The sequence below is a fragment of the Peromyscus leucopus genome, chromosome 6 (assembly GCF_004664715.2).
Source record: "Peromyscus leucopus breed LL Stock chromosome 6, UCI_PerLeu_2.1, whole genome shotgun sequence".
NCBI classification, from domain to species: Eukaryota; Metazoa; Chordata; class Mammalia; order Rodentia; family Cricetidae; genus Peromyscus; species Peromyscus leucopus.
In genome coordinates, this window is record NC_051068.1 from 95,529,701 (window position 1) to 95,555,294 (window position 25,594).

The 25,594-nt window shown below is 40.8% G+C and overlaps 1 protein-coding gene across 4 annotated transcripts in view; it reads left to right on the forward strand.

Annotated features, from left to right (window-relative positions):
• Pde5a (phosphodiesterase 5A) overlaps positions 1 to 22,980 on the forward strand; it is a 192,900-nt gene extending 169,920 nt beyond the window's left edge. For 3 of the 4 annotated variants that reach the window (XM_037207047.1, XM_028881454.2, XM_028881455.2), the window contains exons 16-21: positions 56 to 156; positions 1,641 to 1,718; positions 4,091 to 4,154; positions 15,295 to 15,369; positions 16,155 to 16,238; positions 19,036 to 22,980. In XM_037207047.1, coding sequence (XP_037062942.1) covers positions 56 to 156; positions 1,641 to 1,718; positions 4,091 to 4,154; positions 15,295 to 15,369; positions 16,155 to 16,238; positions 19,036 to 19,173 — 540 coding nt within the window. In that variant the 3' untranslated portion in view covers positions 19,174 to 22,980. The remainder of the gene's footprint in view (positions 1 to 55; positions 157 to 1,640; positions 1,719 to 4,090; positions 4,155 to 15,294; positions 15,370 to 16,154; positions 16,239 to 19,035) is intronic. The other variant, XM_037207046.1, reaches the window with a different exon arrangement.
• Positions 22,981 to 25,594: the final 2,614 nt, after the last annotated feature.

The following is a 25,594-nucleotide window of genomic DNA, read 5'->3' on the forward strand; positions in this document are numbered from 1 at the left end:
TCGAGAGAGGCCCCTGTGGGTAGAATACTAACCATGTTTTTCTTTTTACATAAAGGGCAACCAGATTCTCAGTGGCCTCTCCATTGAAGAATATAAGACCACCCTGAAAATAATCAAGCAAGCCATTTTAGCTACAGACCTAGCACTGTACATTAAGTAAGTTTCAAGAAGAGATGCCCTCCAAAACAGGTCTTGAAAACGTTTTCATATCCACACTGGGAAATCCCTTTCAAAACAAGCATCCAGACACAGTTACCAAGACTGCTGGTAACTTTTAAAGTCAAAGAAGGCCACTGCGTTGTGCACTCTCTGCTCCAGACGGTAGCACAGGGCTATTCATGATGCCCTTCTACTGCTGTGTCTCTGAAATTGCCTAGGGGCGCCATGACGGATCCAGTGAGACCATTCCAAAGGCTAGTTGTCTTCCTCCTTCCCTCACTCGCCAATCTCTGCCCACTCATGATTCCTTTATATTGCCACCCAAGCCTAGGTAGGCAGGCGAAGAACACTGAAAATAATCCTTTCTTCTTTTCCTTTGCCTTTGGCAGGAGTGTTAATATAGAACTGTGAAGCTGTTCTAGCACAAGACAGTGCTGTTGTAGTGCTGTTTCCGATTGCACTTGGCATGATTTCTATGCTTCTCAAAAAGCTAGAAAATGCTTGTTGGCATTTGGACAGTCATAGCTTCCAGCCTATAGATTGAAAGAGACCTCTAATGTAGGATCACCTGCCCCAGGCTTCCTCTCAATGTGGGCCTTTCTCCCTTAACACAAAAATCCATAGCCATGGTATTAGTCTTTCCCATGAGGAGTTAAACAATTATAACCAACACACACAAGTTACACTGAATATCAACTGCTCAGTGTCTGCAAATATGAGTGTGTCTGCTTCACTGAAGTTTGGGTCAGTTTAAGGTTAACCAGAACAGTAGAAAATGCAGCAAACTCCTTCAAAAGTAATTTCCGAATACTGATCATCAAATCACAAAGAAAAATATCTTGGTCTGCATAAGTTTCCAACATTTTATGCCATGTGGGTTTCTTCTTTATATTGGAATTTCCATTTTTAATAGTTAATCATAAATAGTCCATTTGTATCATGTAAGTTTATCTTTTGTTTGGTCTCATTTCTCAAGGTACTTACTAACGTTGGACACATAGGAGGTATTTGCTAGACACAGGTAACTCTTATGTCCATGAATGACAAGAAATATTATCTAAAACTTGCTCTTTGCTTCTAAAGCATTTAACATCTTCATTGCCGTTTTTCAAAATTCTGAAACAAGATGTGGCTGAGTTAGAGACCTTAGACCCTTTTACCCCTGTGCATTTAGAAGATTTAAATCACTCATCATCACATTTTAATTCACACTATTCTATCCTTTAATAAAAAAAATATTCCTGAGTTGAAATTGCCATTATTTGTAATCTAGAGTTAACAGCAATGTGCCTTTAAATAATTTCCACTGAAAGTAGACCAGGAAAGTAAAGGGAGGGTACTGATGCTGATGAAGCTTTGTCGTTGGTTGTGGGATGGGGAAAATAGAGATCTTTCTTAAGTACATATTCCACGAGTCTTTAGACCAAGGGAGAAGAGCCTGAGGACTCACAATAAACACCATGTTTTTCTTATTTTTCAAGGAGACGAGGAGAATTTTTTGAACTTATAAGAAAAAATCAATTCAGCTTTGAAGATCCTCTTCAAAAGGAGTTATTTCTGTAAGTTGGCCTTACTGTCCGTACAAGCCTTGCTACCCAATTAATATCCCCAGAGCAGTTGTTAACTGGGATTTTCTGTCATGCATAATGACCTCTGAGCTTGTCCACTGCTCTCGAGTGTAGTACAGCAGACCAAATGTGGTCCTTGGCAAGTTGAAGTCAATAGATTGTTGCTTTGTTGTAGATGAGTGATGGGTATGGTAGAGAGTCAAAGCACTCATGGCCCAAAGATTGCTGTTTTGTTTCATTTCTCTCATCCTTTGGAATGGAAAGCCAAACACCCTTTAGATTTGACATCCTTTAGATTATGAGAACAGAATGGTGACTGCGAAGTGCCCACTGTTCTTGGGTCACAGCATAGCAGTGTCCAGGGGACACTTGAAGATGAGTGCTTTTCATCTTTGGTACATTAATCCCTCCCTTCTTCTAGCCATAGATAATGTCTCTGCTGTGACTTGCCACTGTCTTTGCTGTGGCAATAACTTGTATCAGTAAAACAGAACCAGGATGCCACCTGCACTTGGGAGAATGAAGGAAAATAGTTATCACAAGTTCAAGGCCACCCAGGGTTATAAACGTTGAGGCTCTGTCTCAAACAATAAAACAAAACAAACGGACCAAAATCCAATAATAACTCAAGGTACTGCAGAATTACAGATAGTGTTGATGCAAGTCAACATTTCTTTAAATAGATTGGGATTGCTTAGCCTGGAAAACAAAAACACAAAATAAAAGGAAACGATATACAGACGCCTAGCTGACTGTTCTGTATAGTCATGCTTAATATCCTTTTATCTATCAGAGTAGTGCCTTGGAAATGTGCAGGCCCTCTCTTGTGACTATTGTGCACTCTATAATAAAAAAGAGAGATTACATTGAAGTTCTAAGTTTCAACCAGTTTTCCCTCTCACAGAGAAGTTTGTAATCAAGCATTTATGGTTAGTCACCTTTGGCAGGCACAGTTATGCTGGCAAGCGTGGTGGAACTCCTTTGTGACAGTGAGTTCCAACTGTGATTAAAAGCACCTCCAATGCACTCATTCCTGTGGGAGAGTTAGTAGAGCAGAGAATACGGCAAATTGGCATCATGTGGTTAGGGAGCCTGTGCGTTGGGTTGAGAATCTCCAGAGGGACAAATAACACTTTGCTTGTTTGTTTTGCAGGTGTAGCTGGAGAGTTTTCTCTCCAGGCCCCACCAAGCCCCTGCAGTCCGACAGCCCACTTATAAAATAAACACTCAGACGCTTATATTATTTAAACTGTTTGGTTTAATGGCTCAGGATTCTTGTTAACTGTTCTTATATCTTAAATTAATCCATTTCTATAAATCTATACCTTGCCACGTGGCTTGTGGCTTACTGGCATCTTCACATGCATCTTGTCATGGCAGCGGCTGGCAGTGTCTCCCTCTGCCTTCCTGTTCTCCCAGTTCTCCTGTCTGTTAGTCCTGCCTATACTTCCTGCCTGGCTACTGGCCAATCAGTGTTTTATTTATTGACCAATCAAAGCAACACATTTGGCATACAGACCGTCCCACAGCATGCAGGGATAGTCCTTTTGCCTATTTCTTCAAACCAAAAGGACTCTTAGACGGACTTAGGGAAATATGACTCAGGGAAAGACAATGCTGAAGTCAGACATTGGGTTTAGGATGTAGCTTATGTGGTAGAATGCTTTTATAATGTTCACAAAGCCTGGGGTTGAGCCCTAGCAGTGCATAAAACAGGTGTCACAGCCCATGCCCGTGATCCCAGAACTTTGGTGCTGGATCAGAAATTGGAGGTCATTCTTGGCTACATAGAAAATTTCAGGTATATTAGAATACATGAGATCCTCCCTGTTCCCCAAAAGGTAATTTTCACAGCTGTGTTTTTCTATTCCAAGGCATGTTGTTCTACATTGTTATAGCCTGGGGACTGGGTGCTTTCCACTACTCTAACCAGAGAAGGGCTAGCAGCATAATCTCCTTCTTCCATCCCTCTGCTGGAGGAAAAGACTCTCCAGCATGTACCAGTCAGTCATACAACAGTTCTTACATAGAAAGCCCTGCAGGTGGTGAATGAATTAAGGCAGCCCACTAAACCAGGAGTGTCCTCATTAGGATGTGTTATGTTATCCTTGTGATTAAATGGTATGATTCCATTTTGTTATCAATGTGGACAAACCAGTGATCAGGCAAGCTGTTACCTGAAGGACAAACCCCAGTAACTCACAGGATCACCAAATAGTGACAGGTTCCTAAATGAGTATATTCTGTTTGTTCAAAATGTCGGTCTTCTGTTGTTAAGTACATTTTAATTCAACATTTTTATTAGTAACAACAATTGAGGATGAATACTCACAAGATTTGGGGGTTTCTCTTTCCTTTAATAGAGCAATGCTGATGACTGCCTGTGATCTTTCTGCGATTACGAAGCCCTGGCCTATTCAACAACGGGTATGTTGCTCAATGGTGATCAAAGCAATACTAAAATGTCAAGATAAGAAAAGTCTCTTCCTTTAAGCTAGCTTTGGAAGTAAATAGTTACAGAAATTCCCCCTAATTTTAAGTAGTATTAAAAGTGGATAATTGAACATGAAAATGTTTCTCTCTTTTTTATTCACTTATGTTTAATATTTGTATGATACATTGAAAAAGATAATTTAAAACTAGCTGCTGGTTTAATTCCAGTACTAATTACTCCTTGCTCACTCTGGAATATTTTTGAAGCATCTCCCTTTTGTAGTCTTGAAAATTGGAAGAAGCAAGACTCTCTTGTGATTTAGCCTGTTAGGCTATCCCTCTGTTCTGAGGAGACATTAACAACTAGATGTAGGGATTGTTAATAGCTGTTGGCAAGGATCTGATCAAGAGGCCAGAAACAGATCCTTCTCTCTAAATGAGAAGTAACTGCCACAACCATTTTCCAGAGGGAGTAGAGTGAAGGTACCGAAAATGATTTGGTATGTATTGTTATGTATACTCTATTTTTGTTTGGGTGGGGGTTGCATTCAGAATCTTAGTACACAAGCAAAGATTGTTGACCTGTTTTTAAACACGGATCCAGAAAATGTGTCTTTTCTTGTGAAACACAGATATGGAGGAAACAAACTCACACGTGCACTGAAGGTACGGGTCGGTGTAGAGCCCCTGCCTACCATGTGCAAGATGCAGGGTTCTAGCCACAGCACTGTCTGGACAGGTGACCTTTACAGCTTCCTGCGCTATATTAAATATGATCGTGTGCCCATTTCTGAGTAAAGGGGGAAGATTAAAAGGGAGGTTGCCTTGCTACTTTCTTCTGAATTAAACCCTTTGAGATATTTAAAACAATAAAATTTAAAAGAAAAGGCCTCGAGGTGACTGATAAATTTAGGGAAGGGTTAATATAATCATTGAAGAGCCTGTGCTGGACATGGACCATGGTGTTCACAGACGTGTATAGTGTAGTAATTGGAGAGCCTGTGCTAGACACAGAACATGGTGTTCAAGGACCACATTGCTACTTTCATTAGCCCATACATGTTACTTCAGCTGTAGACCTGAATTTATTTTTGTATAAGATGCTGGTGGCACATACTTCCTAACACTGTTTTAATGATTAAATAGCAATGCTTCATACACAATACGTAGATGTTCAAAGTCATATGTCCAAAGTTCATAAGTGCACATTGCTGCTACTTCTGCCATTTCAGCTATGGTGAAGATGATGGCATCCTAGGGCACTGGTGTTTTTCATAACAAGCAGCAGCATTTACCCTTTGCACATCTCATTCTTGCTTGCCTCGAAAGACAGCAGTAGAAGACACTTCCGGTTCAGCCGCCAGCTTGGGATGGACCCTGACCTCCACCCCCATCCAATCAGTTTAACTTAAAATCAGCAATTGAGCTGTCTCTGGCAGTTCTTGTATTGTTTAGGATTGTTCTAACTACGCTGGGTTTTTTTTGTGTGTGTGTGTGTTTCCGTGTAAGTTTAAGATTATTTTTACAATTTCTGTGAGGGACTGTGTTGGAATTTTGATGGGGATTGGGCTGACTCTGTTGACTCCTTTAGGTAGGATGGCTGTTTTCCCAATGTTAATCTTGCCGGTCCATGAGCACGGGAGATGTTGCTATCTCCTGGTACCTTCTTCCCTTCCTTTCTTCAGTGTCTTAAGTTACTATATAATGATTTCACTTCCTTATATTTACTAAAACATTTTTTAAGTGTTTGAGAATGGGATTGTTTTCCTCCTGTCTCAGTATGTTCACTGTTGGATTTTGTGTGTTGTTTTGTATCCTGCTGTTTTGCTGAATGTATTCATCAGCTGTAGGAGGTGTCTCGTGGAGTCTTTAGGGTCTTCTATGTGTGGAACCACATCATCTGCAAATAAGGATGCTTTAACTTCTTCCTCCTATCTGTATTCCCTTTCCCTCCTTCTTCTGTCTTATTGCTCTAATTAAGACCTCAAGCATTATATTTAATAGGAATGGAGAGAGTGGACATCCTTGTCTTATTCCTAATTTTAGTGGAAATGCTTTGAGTTTCTCTCCATTTAGGTTGATGTTTGCCATGGGCTTGTTGTAAATTTGCTTTATTGTGCTGTTATATGTCCCCCGTATTCCTAGTCTCCCCGGGACATTTATTATGAAGGGATGTTATACTTTGTTGAGGGCCTTTTCCGCGTCTAAGATGTTCATGTGATTTCTGTCCTTGAGTCTACTTACATGTGGATTACATTTATTAACTTATGTACACTGAACCATCTCTGCATCATTTGGATGAAGCTAGCTTGATCATGGTGGATAATCTTTGTGATGAGTTTTTGAATTGAGTTTGCAAGTATTTTATTGAGAATATTTACATCTATGTTCATCATATATATTTGCTTATAATCTGTTGCTGTGGGTGAGCCTTTGTCTAGTATTGGTATCAAGGTAATACTGCCTTTATTAAAAAACAATTGGAAGCAACCCTTCCATTTCTATCTTATAGAACAATTTGAGGGCTATTGCTTTTAGCTCTTCTTTGAAAATATGGTAGAATTCTTTTCTGAGTCCATATGGCTCTGTAATTCCTTTTAGTTGGGAATTTTTTTTTCAATACTGTTTCTATCTCATTGGATATTATGAACCTACTTAAATTATTTACTTCATTTCAATTTAACATTGTTAGGTCATATATGTCTAGAGATTCATCCATTTCTTTTAGGTTTTTCAGTTAGAATACAGATTTTTAAGTTCTGGGCTTATTCTCTGGATTTCCTCAGTATCTGTTACAATGCCTCCCTCTTCTTTATTTTTTTTCTATTTTAAAATTAGATTTATTTTATATGTATGAGTGTTTTGTCTGTATGCATGCACCACGTGCTTGCCTTGTGCCATGAAGTCAGAAGAGGGTGTCAGATCTCTTGGTACTGGTGTTACAGATGGTTATGAGCCATCGTGCTGGCACTGGGAACCCAACTCTGGTCATCCATCTCTTCCACCCCTTATTCTTTAATTTCATCAATCCTCTCTATCTTTGGGTTAATTTGGCTAAAGGTTTATCCACTTTTAAAATGTTATTTGTTTTCTCCAAAGAACCAACTCTTCATTTAGTTTATTCTTTATATTCTATTTTTAATTTTTATTTCATTCATTTCACCTCTGGATTTGATTATTTCTTCCCATCTACTCTTTTTGGGTGTTGTTTTTTTTTTCTTCTGATGCTTTGAGGAGTATAATTAAGTTGTTAGTATGAAATTTCTCCAGTTCTTTTTATGTAGGCACTTAGTGCTGTAAATTTTACTTGGTTCTGTATTCATGGTTTCCTATAGATTCCAGTATGTTGTGTTTTCATTTTCATTCTTACATAGGAAGTTTTCAATTTCCTTTGACTTCTCCATGACTCAATTGTCATTCAGCAGTGTTTCTTAGTTTCCATGAGTTTGGGTACTTTTTGCCATTTCTGTTATTAATATCTAGCTTTATTATCATGTGATCAGACAGGATAAGGTTGCTATTTAACTTTTCCTATATTTGTTGAGACTTGCTTAGTGTCCTAATATGTGGTCAGTTTTGGAGGAAGTTCCGTGGGCTGCTGTGAAGGAAGTGTAGACTTTGGTGTTTGGAACTAACGTTCTGTAAATGTCAAGTTTGATTTATGATGTCATTTAGCTCAAAAGTTTCTCTATTTAGTTTCTGTCTGGATGACTTACCTATTGGTGAGAGTATTAAAATCACCTACTGTCACTGTGATGAGGTTTATCTGTGATGTTATATTCTGACCTCTAGACACACATCTTGTCACACACATGTGCATATTACACACACAAATATATAAATAAATGTAAAAAGGAAATCTTAAAATAAATTGACTATGGAAGTAAAAATAGTTAACTTGATTTAGATTAGAAACAGAAACAAAAATGAATACTCTGAGACAGACTAATTCATTCTGGGTAACTTAAAAACTATAATTTCTAGACTGGAGAGAGAGCTTGCCAGTTAAGAGCACTTGTTCTTTCAGAGGCTGGGTTTCACTTCCCAGCACCTACATCAGTCAGCTCATAACTGTTTATAACTCCAGTTCCAGAGACTCCAACACCCTATTGTGACCTCCGTGGGCACCCATATGTAACAGGTCTTTCTTGTCAGACTTTCTTTGGACTGCCAACCCCCAAATAATGACACAGAGACTTATTATTACTATGAAAGCTTGGCCTTAGCTTAGGCTTGTAGCACTTATAACTTAAATTAACCCATTTATATTAATCTATGTTCTATCATGTGGCTTCTTATCTCTCCTCCATACTGTATGCCTGACTCCCTCTGAGTCTCACTGGCTAAATCTGAGTGCCTCAGATTCTTCCTGAGATCCTCTTTCTCCCTGGAAGTCCCATCTATCCTCTCCTGTCTAGTAATTGGCCATTCAACTCTTCATTAAACCAATCAGAAGGCACCTTAGCCAGAGACACATCTTCACAGTGTACAAAAAGATTATTCCACAGCAGACAGACAGAGAGAGAGAGAGAGAGAGAGAGAGAGAGAGAGAGAGAGGGAGAGAGAGAGGGAGAGAGAGATAGAGGGAGAGAGAGATAGAGGGAGAGAGAGAGAAAGACATACGTAAATAAATTTTTTTTCAAATCTTTAAAATAAAAAATAAAAGAAGTAACTTAATGAATTTAGTTAATTTTTGGTGTGGTGTGGGAATGAAAACCAGGGCCATGCATATGTTAGGCAAGCACTCTTCCCCCAAGTCCTTGAAACAATAATTGACCCTATGTCTATAGAGGGATCTACTTTAAAAACAAAATCATGAAAAAAAAAAGACTTCTTATAATTAAAACTTTATTGTAAAGGATTTTCAAATAAAAACATGACACAGTGAGACTAGCCAGACCCAAAAATCTATATGCGATGGCTAATCTTGGATGTCAACTTAACTGCATATGTAGTCGACTAAAACCTAAGCAGCTAGGCATGCCTTTAAAGGCTTTTCTTGACCTGAAGTTGGAAGACACACCCTCAATCCGAATCATTTGATATCAGAAGGCACACCCTCAATCTGGGCCACATCCTCTGGTGGCAGACCAGCTGAAAGGACAGAGAAGAAGGAAGCTTTTGCCTTTTGCCTGGCAAGTTCATCTTTCCTGCTGCTGAGGCATCCTTCACTGCCATTAGAACCTACTTCTTTGGGATTCCAACCCTGACCAAAGATCAGCTGAGGCACCCAGCCTTGTGGACTGAACACCTCCGGGATTCTTGGGAGACAGCCGTTGCTAGGCTGCTTGTACCGTGACCTGTAAGCCCCTCTTCTGTATATTCATCCCATTGGTTCTGTTCCGCCAAGGAAACCTGCCTAATGCATATTGTGGCACCAGGAGTGTTTCTACAGAAAAAGAATTATAAGGATGAATTTTTAAGTATCTGGAACAGGCTTTCCAACTTGTTACTAGGGCCTCCTAGAATCATGGAGAGCATTAAAAACCCATGGTGTGAAGTATTTGAGGAATGCATTGAGATAAGTACATTTCCTTTCCCTATTGACCTATTGGGAAGGACAAGGAATTTAGTGACTCTATGCATAAAACTTTTGACAGTTATGGGAAAGTAACAGTGTTGGCTGGTTGCTTCTAGCACCTCTGAATATATTAACAGAAGGAAAAATGAGCTGCCTGATAAAATTAACCGATGCCTAGCATCTCAGTACACAGTGACAAAGGAAAACAGTGAACTCTGTGATACAATGCTCCGGAGGCACTAAAGGTTTCTAAGTGTGCCCTAAAAGAGAGTCTTCTTTCCAGCAGCCACAGAGCTCAAGTTGTGCAAAGTCAAACTGAACCCTCATTATAAGATTGGCTGAATTACAGTGAAAATTCAAGTCTCAGCCTCAGAAGGTGTCATTGGTTAAAGGAAGGACACTGATTGGCAAGGAACTGGATCCTGTGACTTGGGGTGGAGATGTGTAGGAGGAGCCTACGAAGGCTGAGGACTTGAACTCTCAGATTCTAAAGGCTTCATTTCAGCAGAGGAAGTAGTCTCTCCACCCTGGAAGAGGATGCATTCCTATCTGACCTCCTGCTATACAATACCTCCCTTCCTTACTTCACCTGAGGGAATTAGTCCTTCTTTGTCTACTGAACCAACAGTGACTTCCTTGAAGGTGATGCCAGGCAAGACAATTCTGATGTCCCTCAGGGCCCACCAATAGTTTCTTCTAGACCTATGACCAGACCTGAGGCTAAACGGGCTCTTAGCATGAAGGGAAAAGCTAGTCCATGAGGAGGTACACTATACCACAGAAGAGCTTAATGACTTTGCTAATTCATTCAAGCAGAAGTCTGGGGAATATGTGTGGGAATGGATTTTAAGGGTGTGGGATAATGATAGAAGAGACAAACTAAATTGGGTTGAGTTTATTGATAAGGGTCCACTGAGTGGAGATTCTGGGTTTCATATGGAAGCTCACACAGTTGTTTGTTTGTTTAAAGACCTTGATCATCTGTCTGTTCCAGCAAATATCACACTGGTCCACAATACTGATGACATTGTACTGATTGTACCAAGTGAGCGGGAGGCAGCAACCACTCTGGACTTGTTGGTAGCCCATATGTACATCGGAGGACGGGAAATAAATCCAACCAAAATCCAAGGGCCTTCTACCTCAGTGAGATGTTTAGGAGTCCAGTGGTGTGGACCACGCAGACACTCCTTCTGAGGACAGTGGTGAAGGACAAGCTACTGCCCCGGGCCCTTCTCACCCCAAGAAAGAAACACAGCAGTCAGTGGGCCTCTGGGATTGTGGGGACAGCAGGTCCCTCACTTGGGTGTGTGGCTTCGGCCCACATACTGAGTGACAAGGAAAGCTGCTGGCTTTGTGAGGGGCCCGGGAAGGGAGGAGGCTCTGCACCAGGTCCAGGCTGCTGTGCGGGCTGCTCTACCGCATGGACCACAGGATCCAGCAGACCCAGTGGTACTCGGGGTGTCAGTGGCAGACAGGGAGGCTGTTGGGAGCCTTGGCAGGTGAATAGGTGAATCACAGAGCAGAGTTTCCCTAGAACAGCGTGACTAACACACTGTACATCTCAGTGAACTCTATACAGTTAGAATAGCCATTCTGAAAATGTGGAGCTTCACATTAGATTTTATACTTTCACTATCAATTATATTTATGCATTTATCTACCACCACCACCAAAAAAAAAACTAAAAAAAAAAAAACTAAAAAGAAAAATCAATGACAGATTTGATAAAACTAAAAAAGTAATAGCCAAAACAATTCTAAGGAGTAAGAATATTTCCAGAAGTATCACAATACCTAACCTCAAATTATACTACAGAGCTATAGTGATAAAATGACAGGACTGGAGAGACAGTTAGCACTTGGCGCTCTTTCGGAGGACCCAGGTTCAGTTCCCAGCACCCGCATGGCAGCTGTCAACCGTCCAACTCCAATCCCGAGGGATCTGACGCCCTCTTCTCCCCTCTGCAGGCGCCAGCTCTGCATGTGCCGCACAGACATACATGCAGCACAGCACCCAAACACATAAAATACGTTTTCAAGATTTAAGTAGACAGGTATTCCAATGGCATAGATGAAGGAATCCAGAAATAAAACAGCAAAGCTGTGCCCACTTGATTTTTATAAAGGCGTAAGAAACATATATTTGGGGGGGGGGAGGATAGTCTACTCAACAGACGGTGTTGACAAAACTCACTGTCTACCTTCAAGAGAAGGGACTAAGATTCCTAGCCTTCAACACTTGTCAAAAGTCAACTCAAAATAGATCAAAGACTTCAACTGAAAACCTGGAATGCTGAGACCACTCCATGAAAACAGGGAATACTCTTCAAGACAGTGGTTGACAGAACTTCTGAAAAGAACTTCTGTAGGATGGAGATTGGCCCTCAGCATCAGCACCAACTACCTGGGCCTATGTGAAATGAACTTTCTCTGCAGAATGAAGGAGAACTATCAGGAGAGCAGACAGACAACCCACAGAGTGAGAAAAAAAATCTGCACCAGCTAGCCTTTAAGAAATTAATTTGCCAGGGGGGTAAAACTGCCACTCAACAAATGGTCTAATGAAGGTGTAGATAGCTCTCAAGAAAAGAAACACAGATGGCCAATGACTATTATAAAATGTGTTCAATATCCCTAGCCATCGGGGAGATGCAAATTAAAACTATTTTGAGACACCATATTGCCCCAGTCAGAATGACTCTCATCAACAAATTTGACAACAAAATGTTGGAGACAATATGGAGAACAGGGAACCATTGTTCATCACTGGCGGGGGTGCGAGTTAATACAACCATGTGGAAGTTGGACTGGAGGTTCCTCCAAAACTTAAAAATAGAGCTCTCATATGACCCATCTGCCTCCTGGGCATATATTCATATAAATCCATACTTTATCACAGAGATATTTGTATACTCATGTTTATTGCTGCCTTATTCGATATAGCAAAGGATTGGAATCAATCTAGTCTATCAAAAGATGAACAGATAGTGGAAATATGATACAAATATAAACTATAATACTATCAGCTCTAAAGAAAAATGAAATCACAAAATTTTCATGAAAATAGGTGGACTTAGAATGTATAATGTTAAACAAGGTCACACAGTCTCAGAAGAAAACTAAAACTGTATGTTCTCGAACATATGTGGATCCTAGCCTATAATATATAGACACAGATACGGATAGATATGGATAGATGTAAAAAAGTGGAAAGGTAGATACAATATACTATAGAAAGGAGAATGATAAAGAGTAAACACTAGGTGATGAGGAAATTTAGATAATGATCATATGAATCATGAAAGGTTATAAAGCTGAAATAACTGTTAATAACCATTATTATTTAACTGGAGAGTTGGCTCAGTGGTTAAGAGCACTTGTTGCAGCCAGGCAGTGGTGACACAGACCTTTAATTCTAGCACTCGCAAGGGAGAGGCAGGTCTGTTCTACAGAGCGAGTTCCAGGACAGCCAAGGCTACACAGAGAAACCCTGTCTTGAAAAAAAAAAACAACAAAAACAAACAAACACACACAAAAAAGAGCCCTTGTTGCTCTTACAGAGGACCTGGGTTCGATTCCAGCACCCACATAGTGGCTCCCAATTGTCTGTCACTCCAGTCCCAGGGCATCTGACTCTGATGCCCCCTTTTGACTTCTGCAGATACCAGACATGGACATGGTGCACAGTTATACATGCAAGAAAAATACTCATACACGTAAAATAATAAATCTAAAAACTTTAGAAATAATCATTATTACTGATAATTTTATATTGATATTTAATTAGTATTGTAGGCAATGTGGGGTAAAAGCCAACAAGAAGCTTTGTCAGTGTTAACAATGAGGATTTTCGGTGTGAATGGAAAGGTGAAGATCTAAGATAGGGAGCATTCTATAGAAATCCTATTGTCCTGAATTTGAATTGGAAATACTCTTTTAAGTTATGCTATGTTTTAGTTCCATTCCCCTGAAAGAGTTGATGCATAATGACCAGCCACTGGTATTGAGTTTCTGCTCAACTAAGGTCTCTAATTGACTCAGTTTGGAGCATCCATGACTCCATCAAGACATGACCAGTTGAACTGCAGAGCAAGAACAGGAGCATAGACAGCCCTGTTACACTAAAAGCAAGAAGTTACCAGAAAGCAAGAGTGTGTGCAGAGAACAGGCACCCAGACCAAGAAGCTTGCAGGGGCCAAAATGGAAGACGTTGAGCACCCAGAAGGACTGAAATACATGAATATGTTTAAACCCAAGAATTCAATTAATAAAAGTATTAGTAAAAATGAAACCTTCTAGTGTCACCTTTGGTAGATACTTGAAAGGCTAGTGGGTTTATAATGGGGACACTGGGAAGAAGCCTGTTTGCTTAAATATTAATTACACTGAAGCATAACCAAATAATTGATGTAGGAAACTTTCTTGGTACTTAAAACTAATAAAACAAACCTAAGAAGTGTTGGCTTTAACTCTCACCCTTGTAAAAACCCCTAAATAAATGGACTCCAGCAAACATCAGTAATTATTGTCAGTATCACAAAAAGAAGGGCAGACTCCACATAATTAGCCACTCCTGGAAGTATACAGCATCATGCCTAAGGGGCCGACTGACGAGAAAATGAGATGTCAGTCTAGCTGAGCTGCAAGAAACCAGTAAGAGACATTATGAGAATGTGGGCTACAGAATCCAGACTCTGGGAAACTATAAGATAAACAAAAAAAAAAAAACAAACAAACAAAAAAAAAAAAGATTAAGAGAGAGATTACAAGAAACATAAAATCCTGTCAACCAGTTGCAATACAGCATTGGTACTGTTTTTTTTTTTTTTTTTAAATTTTTTTTTTAACCCACCTTTTATAAACAGGTGTTTTTATAAACAGAGTTTGCTGTGACATTGTGACTCCTAAGGATGTCAGAAGCTACATCCGTAAAGGCTCATCAACATGATGACCAAACATGAGCTGAACAAGGATGATGCCAATAGACATGATAACATGGTTGGGAAACTAAAGAATGGTGGGGGAGACACCATTTTCCTCAGCCAGGGAGAGCACATCCACTACCAAATGGTCAGCCCTGGAGATAGACACACAAGTGACATTATACTGACCGAACAGGCTGTAGTTATGTGTTTAGTAATATATATCTGCACACACACACACACACACACTACAACAATTAATGAAAAAAGAGGCCATGAATTTGAAAACAAGCAAGGAAGGGAGGAGTTGGGGGGAGAGTGGAGGGTCAATTTGATCAAAATACATTGTATGAAATTCTCAAGGAATTAGCGCTTTTTTAAAAAAATTAAAGCAACCGGTGCTTAATAAATAGCTTGCTGGTTATTCAGACAGATGGGCACAGTCTTGGTATTGATTGGCAAAACTGAAACATGTCACTTCCTGCTTAGTCACAGAGGATCACGTGATTGTGGTTATATGGTTAAAGCAAACGCAGCCTTATTTCTATTTCTTGCTACTGCTTTATCCTGATGGTTCTGATGGTGGAAACAAGCGATTTGCTAGATTTCGTTATCTTCATTCAAAGTCTCTGTTTTGAAGAGTGACATGCTTTTCCCACCCCGGACACTCAGTCTGCTGTCTGTTTCAGATAGCAGAACTTGTGGCAGCTGAGTTCTTCGATCAAGGGGACAGAGAGAGAAAAGAACTCAACATCGAGCCTGCTGTAAGTACGAGGCTTTGTTGGTAGGAACCATTCAACCCACTTTTAAATTATATACTTGTAGAGATAGGTTCGTACTGTGTACATCAGCCTAGTCTCAATCATACAGTCCTTTTGCCTCGGCCTCTTGGTGCTGGAGTTAAAGCATGCGACCACACTTGGCTAAAGTATATACTGCTTCTGTATACTTCCGTGACACCTCTCCTGGGGATGTGGTTGCTCATTTTACTTTTTAACACTGTCTTTCTTTTTAGAAGAATTATGCATGCTGATTACAAGAGCAAAAGCAATCTAGGGAGACAAAGATGGCTTCCAAGTCATGCCCCCAAGTGTCTTGTCCTTTCTTTTCTCCACTGCCATGTGATAAGCCGCTTTTATTCTATTACAGTCTTTGGTATGTGTGGATCGTAATTATACAGGAAATGACTGCAGCCACAGCTTCATTCACTCCCTTGGCTGCTAATATTTGCCAGGTTCGTGGTTCCAAACAGCACAGTGACGAACAGCGATGTTGCTGCCTGTTCCTCTTGATTATTTTGCCAGGGTAAATTCCCAAAAAGGAACAGTGACTTTAAAAGTGTTTGATGTAGCCTTTTAATATAAAGGTATAGATCTCGAATGTGAGATCTGTTCGTTTTAGTTTCTGCCTTTTCTTTGTAGGGCTAGGAATATATATGTATATGTAGTTGCTATCTTACCTCCTTAAGATGACCACCCATTCATCTTTTTACAGCCAACCTCTCCTGTGTGCTTTGAATAAATGTAGATCTCTCTGTGTGTATTTTCAGGATCTAATGAACAGGGAGAAGAAAAATAAAATCCCAAGTATGCAAGTTGGGTTCATAGATGCCATCTGCTTGCAGCTGTATGAGGTATTTACAGGGAAAATACTAGATTGCTAAACTTAGATTGTATTATGAATTAAATATGAAGTACATTGGAGAGATTAACACTAGACACATATTTTTGCTTCTAAAGTCAAAAAACATAATTATCGTTGGTATTGTTTCTTTCTGCTGATGAATGTGATGTCTGTACAGAACAAGTGATACATTTCCCATTTCACAAAGGCATTGACTCACTCAGTGTATAAATATCTACTGAGTGCCTAGGGTGTGCTGGACACCAACACATTAATTTAGGGGACACTAAGAGGCATGTGCTGGTGCTGCCCTCGAGATATTTCCTGCATACTCTGTGTGTTAGCATTATCTTTTTAAAGTTTAATTTTAGCCTAAGTACAAAAAATAGTCATCCAACTTTTTTTCACTGTCATGCTGTGGCTTAGACATTGTTAAGAAAATTTTTCTTAATGCTAAAAGGAGGAGGTTGCAGGAACATGGGCTCCAATTTCCCTTCTGCTTGTCTCACTTCTTGGCTTTTTGTAGCTTTTGTTGTTCTGGTAAAAAGATGTATCTAATATTCGGTGGACTGGTTTAGATATTTACTGCCCCAGTAAAGAAAAGAGATGCTGTCTTTGTTTCTATAGGTTCCAATGGATGTAAGTCTTATTTATTTGGCAAATTCCCCCTGGAGTAGTCATAAAAGGTTAAGAATGGACAAGAACTACGAAATTTCCAATCCAGACATGGCATTCATCTTCCACAGAAAAAAAAAAAAATATTTGCCCCAAATATGTAGTTGGTGGAAAGCACAATTGAGAATCCAGTTCTCATTTTATGTTTATTTCTTTTTTTCAGGGCTGGGGCTCAAGCTCAGGTTCTAGGTATGCTAGGCAAGCATTATACCACCAAGCCATAGCCTTAGCTTTTTTTTTTTCTGGTTTTTCCAGACTGGGTTTCTTTGTATATCCCTGGCTGTCCTGGAACTCGCTTTGTAGACCAGGCTGGCTTTGAACTCACAGAGATCCACCTGCCTCTGAGTTCTGGAATTGAATGCGTGCACCACCACATCAGGCCTCCAGTTCTCGTTCTTCATCCAGGGTTCTAGCAGCATCTTAGTTCCCTTACTGTGAGGGGACACCATGACCAAGGCAGTTCTTATTAAGGAACGCCTTTAACTGGAGGCTTGCTTACAGTTTCAGGGGTTTAGTTCCTTATCATCATGGCCAGATGCAGACAAGCTTGGAACTAGAGAAGTAGTTGAGAGCTACATTCTGATCCACATGCACAGGGACTGAGAGGTGTGTGTGTGGGTGTGTGTCCTGGCACTTTTGAAACCTCAAAGCCCACCCCCAGTGACACACCTCCTCCAGCAAGACCACACCTCCTAATCCTTCTCAAATAGTGTCACCCCTAGTCAGCCCTGGTGACTACACATTCAAATTTATGAGCCCATGGGGACAATTCTTATTCAAACCACCACAAGCATCAGAAGGTTTAGTAAACAATCCTGCTAATGGGGAGGAAGGGAAGTAGGGACAGCAGACTCCAAAGGAGACAGAGGTTTAGAAGGCCAGCCATGTCCACCTCTGCAGCACTGCCTCCCCAATCCACAGGGTCCATTTGGCTAGTTCTCCTTTGTGAAGAAGTTCTTCTCCAGAAGCTGCTGAGGGCAGTGTTCCAGTGCCTCAGACCTCCTTTGTAGGACAGACACTTTCCCTGTGGGTTGAACAGAGAGCTTCTCAGTTGAGGATACCCCATGGCTCTTGATTTTTCCCATCCCTGTAATCAGGAAGAACAGTGTAACCAGAAGAGCCCTTCTGGATTTCCCTTTGTTGACAGTCTCTGTAAACACTTGTGTGCTGTTGGGAATTCTACACGGTCTTAAAAGGTCCTCTTGCTTTTATCATGGAAGTAGCGTGTCCTCAGCGCAGAGCAAACAGAAAGTCCTGAGAAGCAAACAGGAAGATAAAATTTCTCTTAGTCTGACTATTTAGAGGCAACTACGGAGGTCAGTGTGTATGATGTAAGATGTTCATGTCCTTTAATAAAAGTTGATTTCTGAAATCCATGATATAGCATATATAGTTCCATGTTAGATGTGTGCTCAAAACATTTGTAATGACCATAAAATACTTAAAAAATATTACTAAGCCTTGTTGGCTATTTGTCATTTCCCTATTACAAAGAAAGCTACGGCAAATGTGCTTGTAGCTAAATGGCACGACACTTGGTAATAATAATAACCTTAGGAGACTCTTGCATTGAAAAAGTACATTGCATAAAACCATTCCGTGAGAAAGCACAGGCATAGCTCCCCGCAGCCCCCTCAGAGAGAGAGCCAGCTTTCAGACAGACAGAGCGCATGCGCACAAATGAGCCCCCACAGCTCAGCACTTACATTTTTTAAGATTCATTTCTTTATTTTTAATGATGTGTGTATGTGTATATTTGTGTGGGTATGCTCACACGAATACAGGTATTCCTAGAGGCCAGAGGCAATGGATCCCTCTGGAGCGCTAGGCAGTTGTGAGCCACCCGACGTGAGGGCTGGGAACCAAACTCAGGTCCTGTACGAGAGCAATCCATGCTACCCCACCCCTCCCCTCAACCCCTCCGCCAACCCCGCTCAGTTGTTACTTTGACATGCTTGTGCTCTCTTTGTCCCCGGCTGTGGTCCTTAGATGTAGAGCTTAAGGGGACTCCTTGGCAAATACTGTGCGCGTGTGTACCTAGGACTTAGGAGAACGCCACCGCGGGGCTGCTCCTGCGACAAATGTGGCCCCTGGTGGAGGCTTCCTTCTAGTCGTTTCCTTTCTTTCTCTAGGCCCTGACGCACGTTTCGGAGGACTGTTTGCCCTTGCTGGATGGCTGCAGGAAGAACAGACAGAAATGGCAGGCCCTGGCAGAGCAGCAGGAGAAGACGCTCATTAACGGAGAGAGCAGCCAGGCCAAGCGAGACTGACAGCGTCCCCTGTGAGCGGACGGGCCCAGGCCTGGCTTCTCCGCACACTACGCATATTTGTGTGCACTTTGCCATTGCTGTGTTTTGTTTTTGCACAACTTTTGAGAGCATAGCATGAAGTGTTTTAGAGATTGCTGCCTACTGTCTGTAATTGGTTCTTTTGCCACTGAAGTGAAATGATTAGTCATATTCACTTTTAACACATTGATAAGACTGGTGTAAATGGCGTCCCTACAGTCAGCTCGGTTTCGCTTGGGGATTATAAATAACCGCCTTTGTGTTTCTGAGTCACCAGTCTTTCAAACATGTTAGGAATCTTTCTCAAAAGTAGGTTAGAGGCCAATTGAATATGTTCTGGGGCATTTAAAGCCGTCACGAGGTGAACGTTGACTGAGTGGCTTGTAGGGAGAGATGAATATAAAGTGTCTTAACGAAGTAAGATGTGGAGAAGCAGGAAAATGTGGTACCTAATTGCTCTGTTCTTCCTGTGATGGGGACAACTTGCAGGACATCCCACCCGTGTGGCAGAGCCAACAACGCTACAGCCAGTCCACGTAGCAGCCCCTCAGCACACGGTCTCAGAACCCCACCTAAAGCCCAGGGCCAGACGATTCCCCCACCGGCCTTCCCAAGAGAGAGTGTGCGCCAGATGTAGGAGGGCCCGGAAGAGCCCTCAGCCAAGAGAAATACTTCCCTAGAAGATCTTCCTGACAATCTGCATTTTAAATACTGAAAACTTGAAAAACGATTTTTTAAAGCTTTTCGTCGCCTCAATCCAACAATTTCAGTTTCAGCAGAGGAGAGGTCGCAGGAGCACGGCCTGAAGTCAGACGGGACTAAACATGTGGAGGAGCAGAGTTAGCCTTTACTCCTCTGCCAGGTTTGCAGGAGGAGAAAATAATTCCATGAACAGCAGAGGTTTGTCTCTAAAAGGGAGCTCAGACAGTGAATTCAAAGGAACAGTGTGTGAAATTCTCCTGTCCGAATAAAAACGACCTTCAGTATTGGAGGCAGATAGTGAATCCAGTCGAGCAGCTGGATTAGCTCCGAGTGTACAGAACTGTTTGGCTTTGGGGAGAATTAGAGGGATCTGATTTATTAATTTCCACCCTTTTCCCACTTCTCCCAAGGTGGGTGATGTATTTGATCTGGGTTTAAAACATTAATTTGGATTGAAATGGTTTCTTTTACTTTTCCTCTTTGCTTACAATTCAACATGTTCACTTTTGATCCTGTGTATGACTATTTTATTGTGGCTTTGTTCTTACTCAGCTACAAAAAGGCAAAGCAAGTTAGATTAGCATTGCCTTGTACTGATGAAAGCTAATCCAGGGAGCTGCCATCCGATGCTAATTGTATTATTGTTGTAATACTGGTATTTTCAGAATATTCTTTTATGTGTTTCTCATGTCATATAGATGCAATCTGTAAGATTGCCTCTAATGCACTGGTGTGTAAATTACACAGACTGTCACTAATAATAGTCATATCAGCATACCAGATCTACCAATGCACATATCATAATTCCTGAGTGTAGACACGTGCTTAGAGAACATTCTCCTAGCCCAGCATTGTGACTGAGCAGGCACACTGAAATACAGTCATATACGTTTGTAGCTTACGTCACTGAGAATATTTTTAAAGATGACATTGTGTGTGGAGGATTTGTCTGTCGTGTGAACAAGCAAGAAGTCAGGTTGGAAATGATTTGGTTTGCTTTAGGTAATGGTTTATCTTACCTGCTAGTATAGACATTAAAATAGGAAGTGGCGCCATGCCCGTGTCATGTGATTGCTGGATACTTTAGTGCATACAGAAGAGAGTTCTATTTTATTCAAATAATTTTTATTTTATAGGAAAACCATTCCATACATGGATTTCTGTCTGTGGTACAAGAACACACATCATAGTTTCTGTTCTGAATGTGAATATTTCCTTTCAGGTATCCTCTCAAGTTGGAATATATTTATTATATTATATTGTTATAATCTCTCCCTTATGCTACCGTGTGTTGATATTGCCTGTAATGAACAAGACATTGTTCTTGTCCTAGCCTGTTTGTTTGGTTAATTGCTTGGCTGGCTGTAGTAAAATAATATGATAACATTTCATTTTAATTTTTAGCCAGAAAAATCCCTGTGTTTTGTTAACTTGTCTATAAAGTTTTCTGATCTTATATGTTCAGAGGATTCGCCTTTGCTGGTCATGATACTATGTGAATGTGTATAAGTCAGTTAACCTCTGCCTCTAAGGAAGCTGTGTTCCTAATGTAGTTAGATTTGGACAAAGCCCACGTTTGAGGGGAACGTCACAGGAGGCAGCTAGTTAGCCCCTAAGCCTTCCTTATGGGCCTTTGAGACCACTGCTGGAAACAGGGTATTGAGGTAAAGAAGTGACCTAATCCCACAGGTTATTTCTGATGTTGAGTTCCTTAGACGGGAGCATTTGACCCACTCCACACAGACCTGGCTCGGAGCGTAAACCCGATGCTGCTTTGTCACTGGTTAGTTATGAAGAAGAGTTTCTGTTAGTAGCAGCACGGAGAAACGGATGTATATGGAAATGTACAGGAAATATTGGTTTCTTGGAGGAACGAGGAACTTGAATCCCAGGCAATTTTGCCTACCAGTGAAGTGCCTTTACTCTCAGAATGTTGCAGAAATGTGAGGCTTGGCACCTACTACATTTCCAATTGTTCTGTGGTTTTCACTAGATTACACTCCTAAACTGTAGCAGGTAAACAGCGAAGCCTTTTTTTTTTTTTTTTTTTAAACCTGATTTAAGATGGAAAGACAAAATGTTCCCCTGCAAGACAAAATGTTCCCCTGCTCTCCGGTAAACAGCTGTGTCAAATAAGGTGGTAGGACTTAGTTCCTCGGTGTCAACCATGCGTCCGCCCATCTTTCATTAAGTCCTCTCTGTGTGTTGGGTACAGTGTTCAGCGGCTGAGACAGGGCAGTAACTCCACAGAGCTCACGGCTGGGCAGGAAATAACTAAGAGCATCGTTTCTCTTTCTCCCAACTTGACATGCAAACATTGAGGGCAACCATCACTTTCCTGTTCATCTGTAAGATACATACTATGCACTTTTATCCAAAATTTCTAAATATGTTAGTGAACGGCCTGTCTTGCTATCAGCATGGATCTTTTACCTTGCTGATAGCTTGACGAACACCTTAGGTAAGGAGTCCCATCTTCTGTGACGCAGATGATGTTTCCATATTCCAGCCAGGGAGAGAGGGGTCAGAGTTCGTGTGGACTATTCAACTGCAGATTCGAACCCCTTCCGCCCTCTTCCAGAGAGCCAAGAGGGAAGTACTAAAGCTTACCTCACGGCTCCTCATTCTTATCAAAAGCCTGTGTAGACATGTCTTGAATGTTGTTGAAAGTGATGTACATAGCTGAAAATAGAAATTTCTATAACATTTTAAGAACTCCAACGAACCATCACTCGCCACTGTTGATATCTATTTCTTATGCCTTTTCACTATATCTGAACAAATATATAGTTTCTGGCACTATTTTTATACTAGCATAAAAGAGTTACTATGTAAATTACGTTTTGTTGCGAAGTCCTTTAAAATGATCGAAATGTTGGTTTCTTTTCTTTCCTCTCACCACACCGAAAACCATTTCCAACGATCCTTTTGTGGGAGGGTGGGTCACTCCACAGAAGCACTTGCCCGCCCACCCCGGGTCCTGTGAAGTCAGACATGGCCATGGTGGTCTGCCGTTGTGAAAAGTCACCACATGTCTGGGGTTTTCTCGTTTTGCAGTGCTGTAACAATAAAATGAACGAACAAGGACTGGATGTGGTGTGATCATTAGGGGGCGTTGAGGATGTGTTGTTGTTGTTTTTCATTTTACATACTAACCCCTGTTCCCCCCCTCCCACTTCCCCCACCTTCCCCCCACTCTCCCACCCCCCAGGACTTTGAGTTTTAAGAGTAGGGAAATGGGGTTTCACCCTTGGAAAGCGGGTCCAATTACTTTGAATTTTACACTGAAGTTTGATAAATATTTAGTCCTTAAATAGACTCTTCAATAATAGTAATTTTATTGGTAATGTCCTGTCCTACCAATTCGAGGGCAACGTTTCCCACCATAACTGTGGAAGGTGGTGACATCCTTACCAACTCCCTGGTGTACTCAGGGAGGTAAAACGTAGATGTTTCCTTCTTGGCAAAAGGCTTGAGTCAGGCCCAGATCTGTAGCTTCACAGCCACTGCTAATACTGCATCCTACTCTTTTTCCAAAGTCCCACATCTGGGCTTACTGGACCAAATGTAGTATCTAGAAGCACTATAAACAACATGTCTCTCAGCAGGTTTTGCTTCGTTTTAATTTTATGGATATCGTTCTTTAATTTGGTTCTTGTGATAAAGGTTAATGTGGTGCCTCAGGGGACTTCTGACCCCTACTGATGTGTCTGGAATAAAAGACTGATATAGACACTTTGTTTGGTGCCTCTGGGCAAGTGCCCTTCAGTATATTGCCAGTACACATAAAAGACCGCTTAAAATTTCTGACCATGAGAGGGCGCCAGAACTTCACTTGTACTTAAAGAAGTAACAATTGGCCATAAAAGAGAATTAAAAACTGCTTCTTCAAATATTTTTGGTGACTAAATATGAAAAAAAATCCAAAAGAAAATTTCTGAAAGTAATGAAAAATTCATTTTCCTATTAATTTTTATGAAAATTTAAAACTGTTTGTTGACCTTAATCCAGTGATCATGCTGTCAAGATTTCCTCCTAGTAAATAGTAAGATCTTTTGAGTTCATTTTTACTCTGTTCCAGTCCTGGGACATCAACCCTTTCTGTACAAATAAGAAGCATTAAAAACATCCTTAACACACAGTCCTGTGATAGCCGTTTGTCTCCCAGCAAAGAAAGATTCTAGTTCCTACAGTTCCTATAGTTAACACATAGAAATGTCACCCTATGATTTTCTGTTTTCAAGTAACATAGCATTAAGGCACCAGAAGCACCAAACTTGCCGACTATTCTCCGGTTCTAAGCTATGTTCAGCTAAGGGCTGGGGAGTTAGGAGAAGAACTAGCAAGCCATTTTGTTTAAATAAAAATCTCAGGAAATATGCAGGGATTCAAAATATAATTATTTGGAACAAAAAAATCTAATTAAGTGGTATACATGAATAATCATGATAGTTTTCAACCTTACTGTGTCCTGAATTATTAGCCTGAGCCACAGATCACATTTTCTCTTCATGTCAATGTTTGTCTTTTGTGAGTAGCTTGGAGAAATTGTATGACTTCCTTCAGCATTTTCTTAAGGTCTCTCTCTGCTCCCGCTTTCCTAGCAGGTCCTTCCAGTTTCCACAGAAATCACACCACTCAGAGACAAGTTCATCATTCATGACTGTAAACATGAAAAAATAGTTCCCAGAACATGATGCCAGAAGTCATAAGACAAAGACCAAAGAGAGTCTCAGGAAAGCCACAAATGGAACCCTTTGACTCAGATGTTGGAGGATCATGGGTTCTCCAGCCCTAAAGGGACACTCTGGGCCTCCTGTTCACCTGTGATGCAACCCATTTAGACACCTGTTGGAAGAGTCACGGCCTTTTGTCTACGTCCCTTGAAGACATAGCTCTCCAATTTAAATAACAAAATAACAAACACTATGCATTTTTTGCTTTGCCATATCTAATTCAGTGCAAGTTGGAAATCTTACATGTGTCTAGCCAAGTGAGCAGTCTGGAGATCTGAAGTGAAGCAGGGAGTGAGTTCATGCATATTTGACTGTCGAACATGTTTTTACAAAGCCCGTGTTTCCCCAGCCCCTCACCCAGCCATCACACTGACCAAGTTCTCTGTGTGAGGCTGTACCTATCCTCTAAGGCAGTGGTTCTCAACCTTCCTAATGCTGTGACCCTTTAATACATTTCTCATACTTATGTTGTGGTGACCTCTAGCCATTAAATTATCTTTGTTGCTACTTCATAACTATAATTTTGCTATTGTTATAAATTATAATGTAACTATGTGATACACGACTCCTATGAAAGGCCAAAGGGGTCGCGACCCACAGGTAGAGAACCATTGCTCTAACTAAGGCTTTCTCAACATACCAACAGGACTTTCCAGTAAGTGCCTTCTTGATTATAGAAAGCCATACCTTTCAAGGTATACAAAGATGCCATTGGGGTCAATGAGAATATTTTACTTATCTCTCTTCCTACCTGGTAGCCATGTACAGGAGACAGGGGTGAAATCAACCTTGAGAAAGTTCACTATTCGCAGAATAACAAATGTTTGTTTATGGAGGTTGAACCATCATCCCTTTGTCCTAGCATGAAGCTGGCTTGATAATGATGGATATTTTTTGTGTTCTTAAAGTTGTTTTGCAAGCATTTTATTGAGAATCAAATATATTTGGCCTATAATTACTCAAGA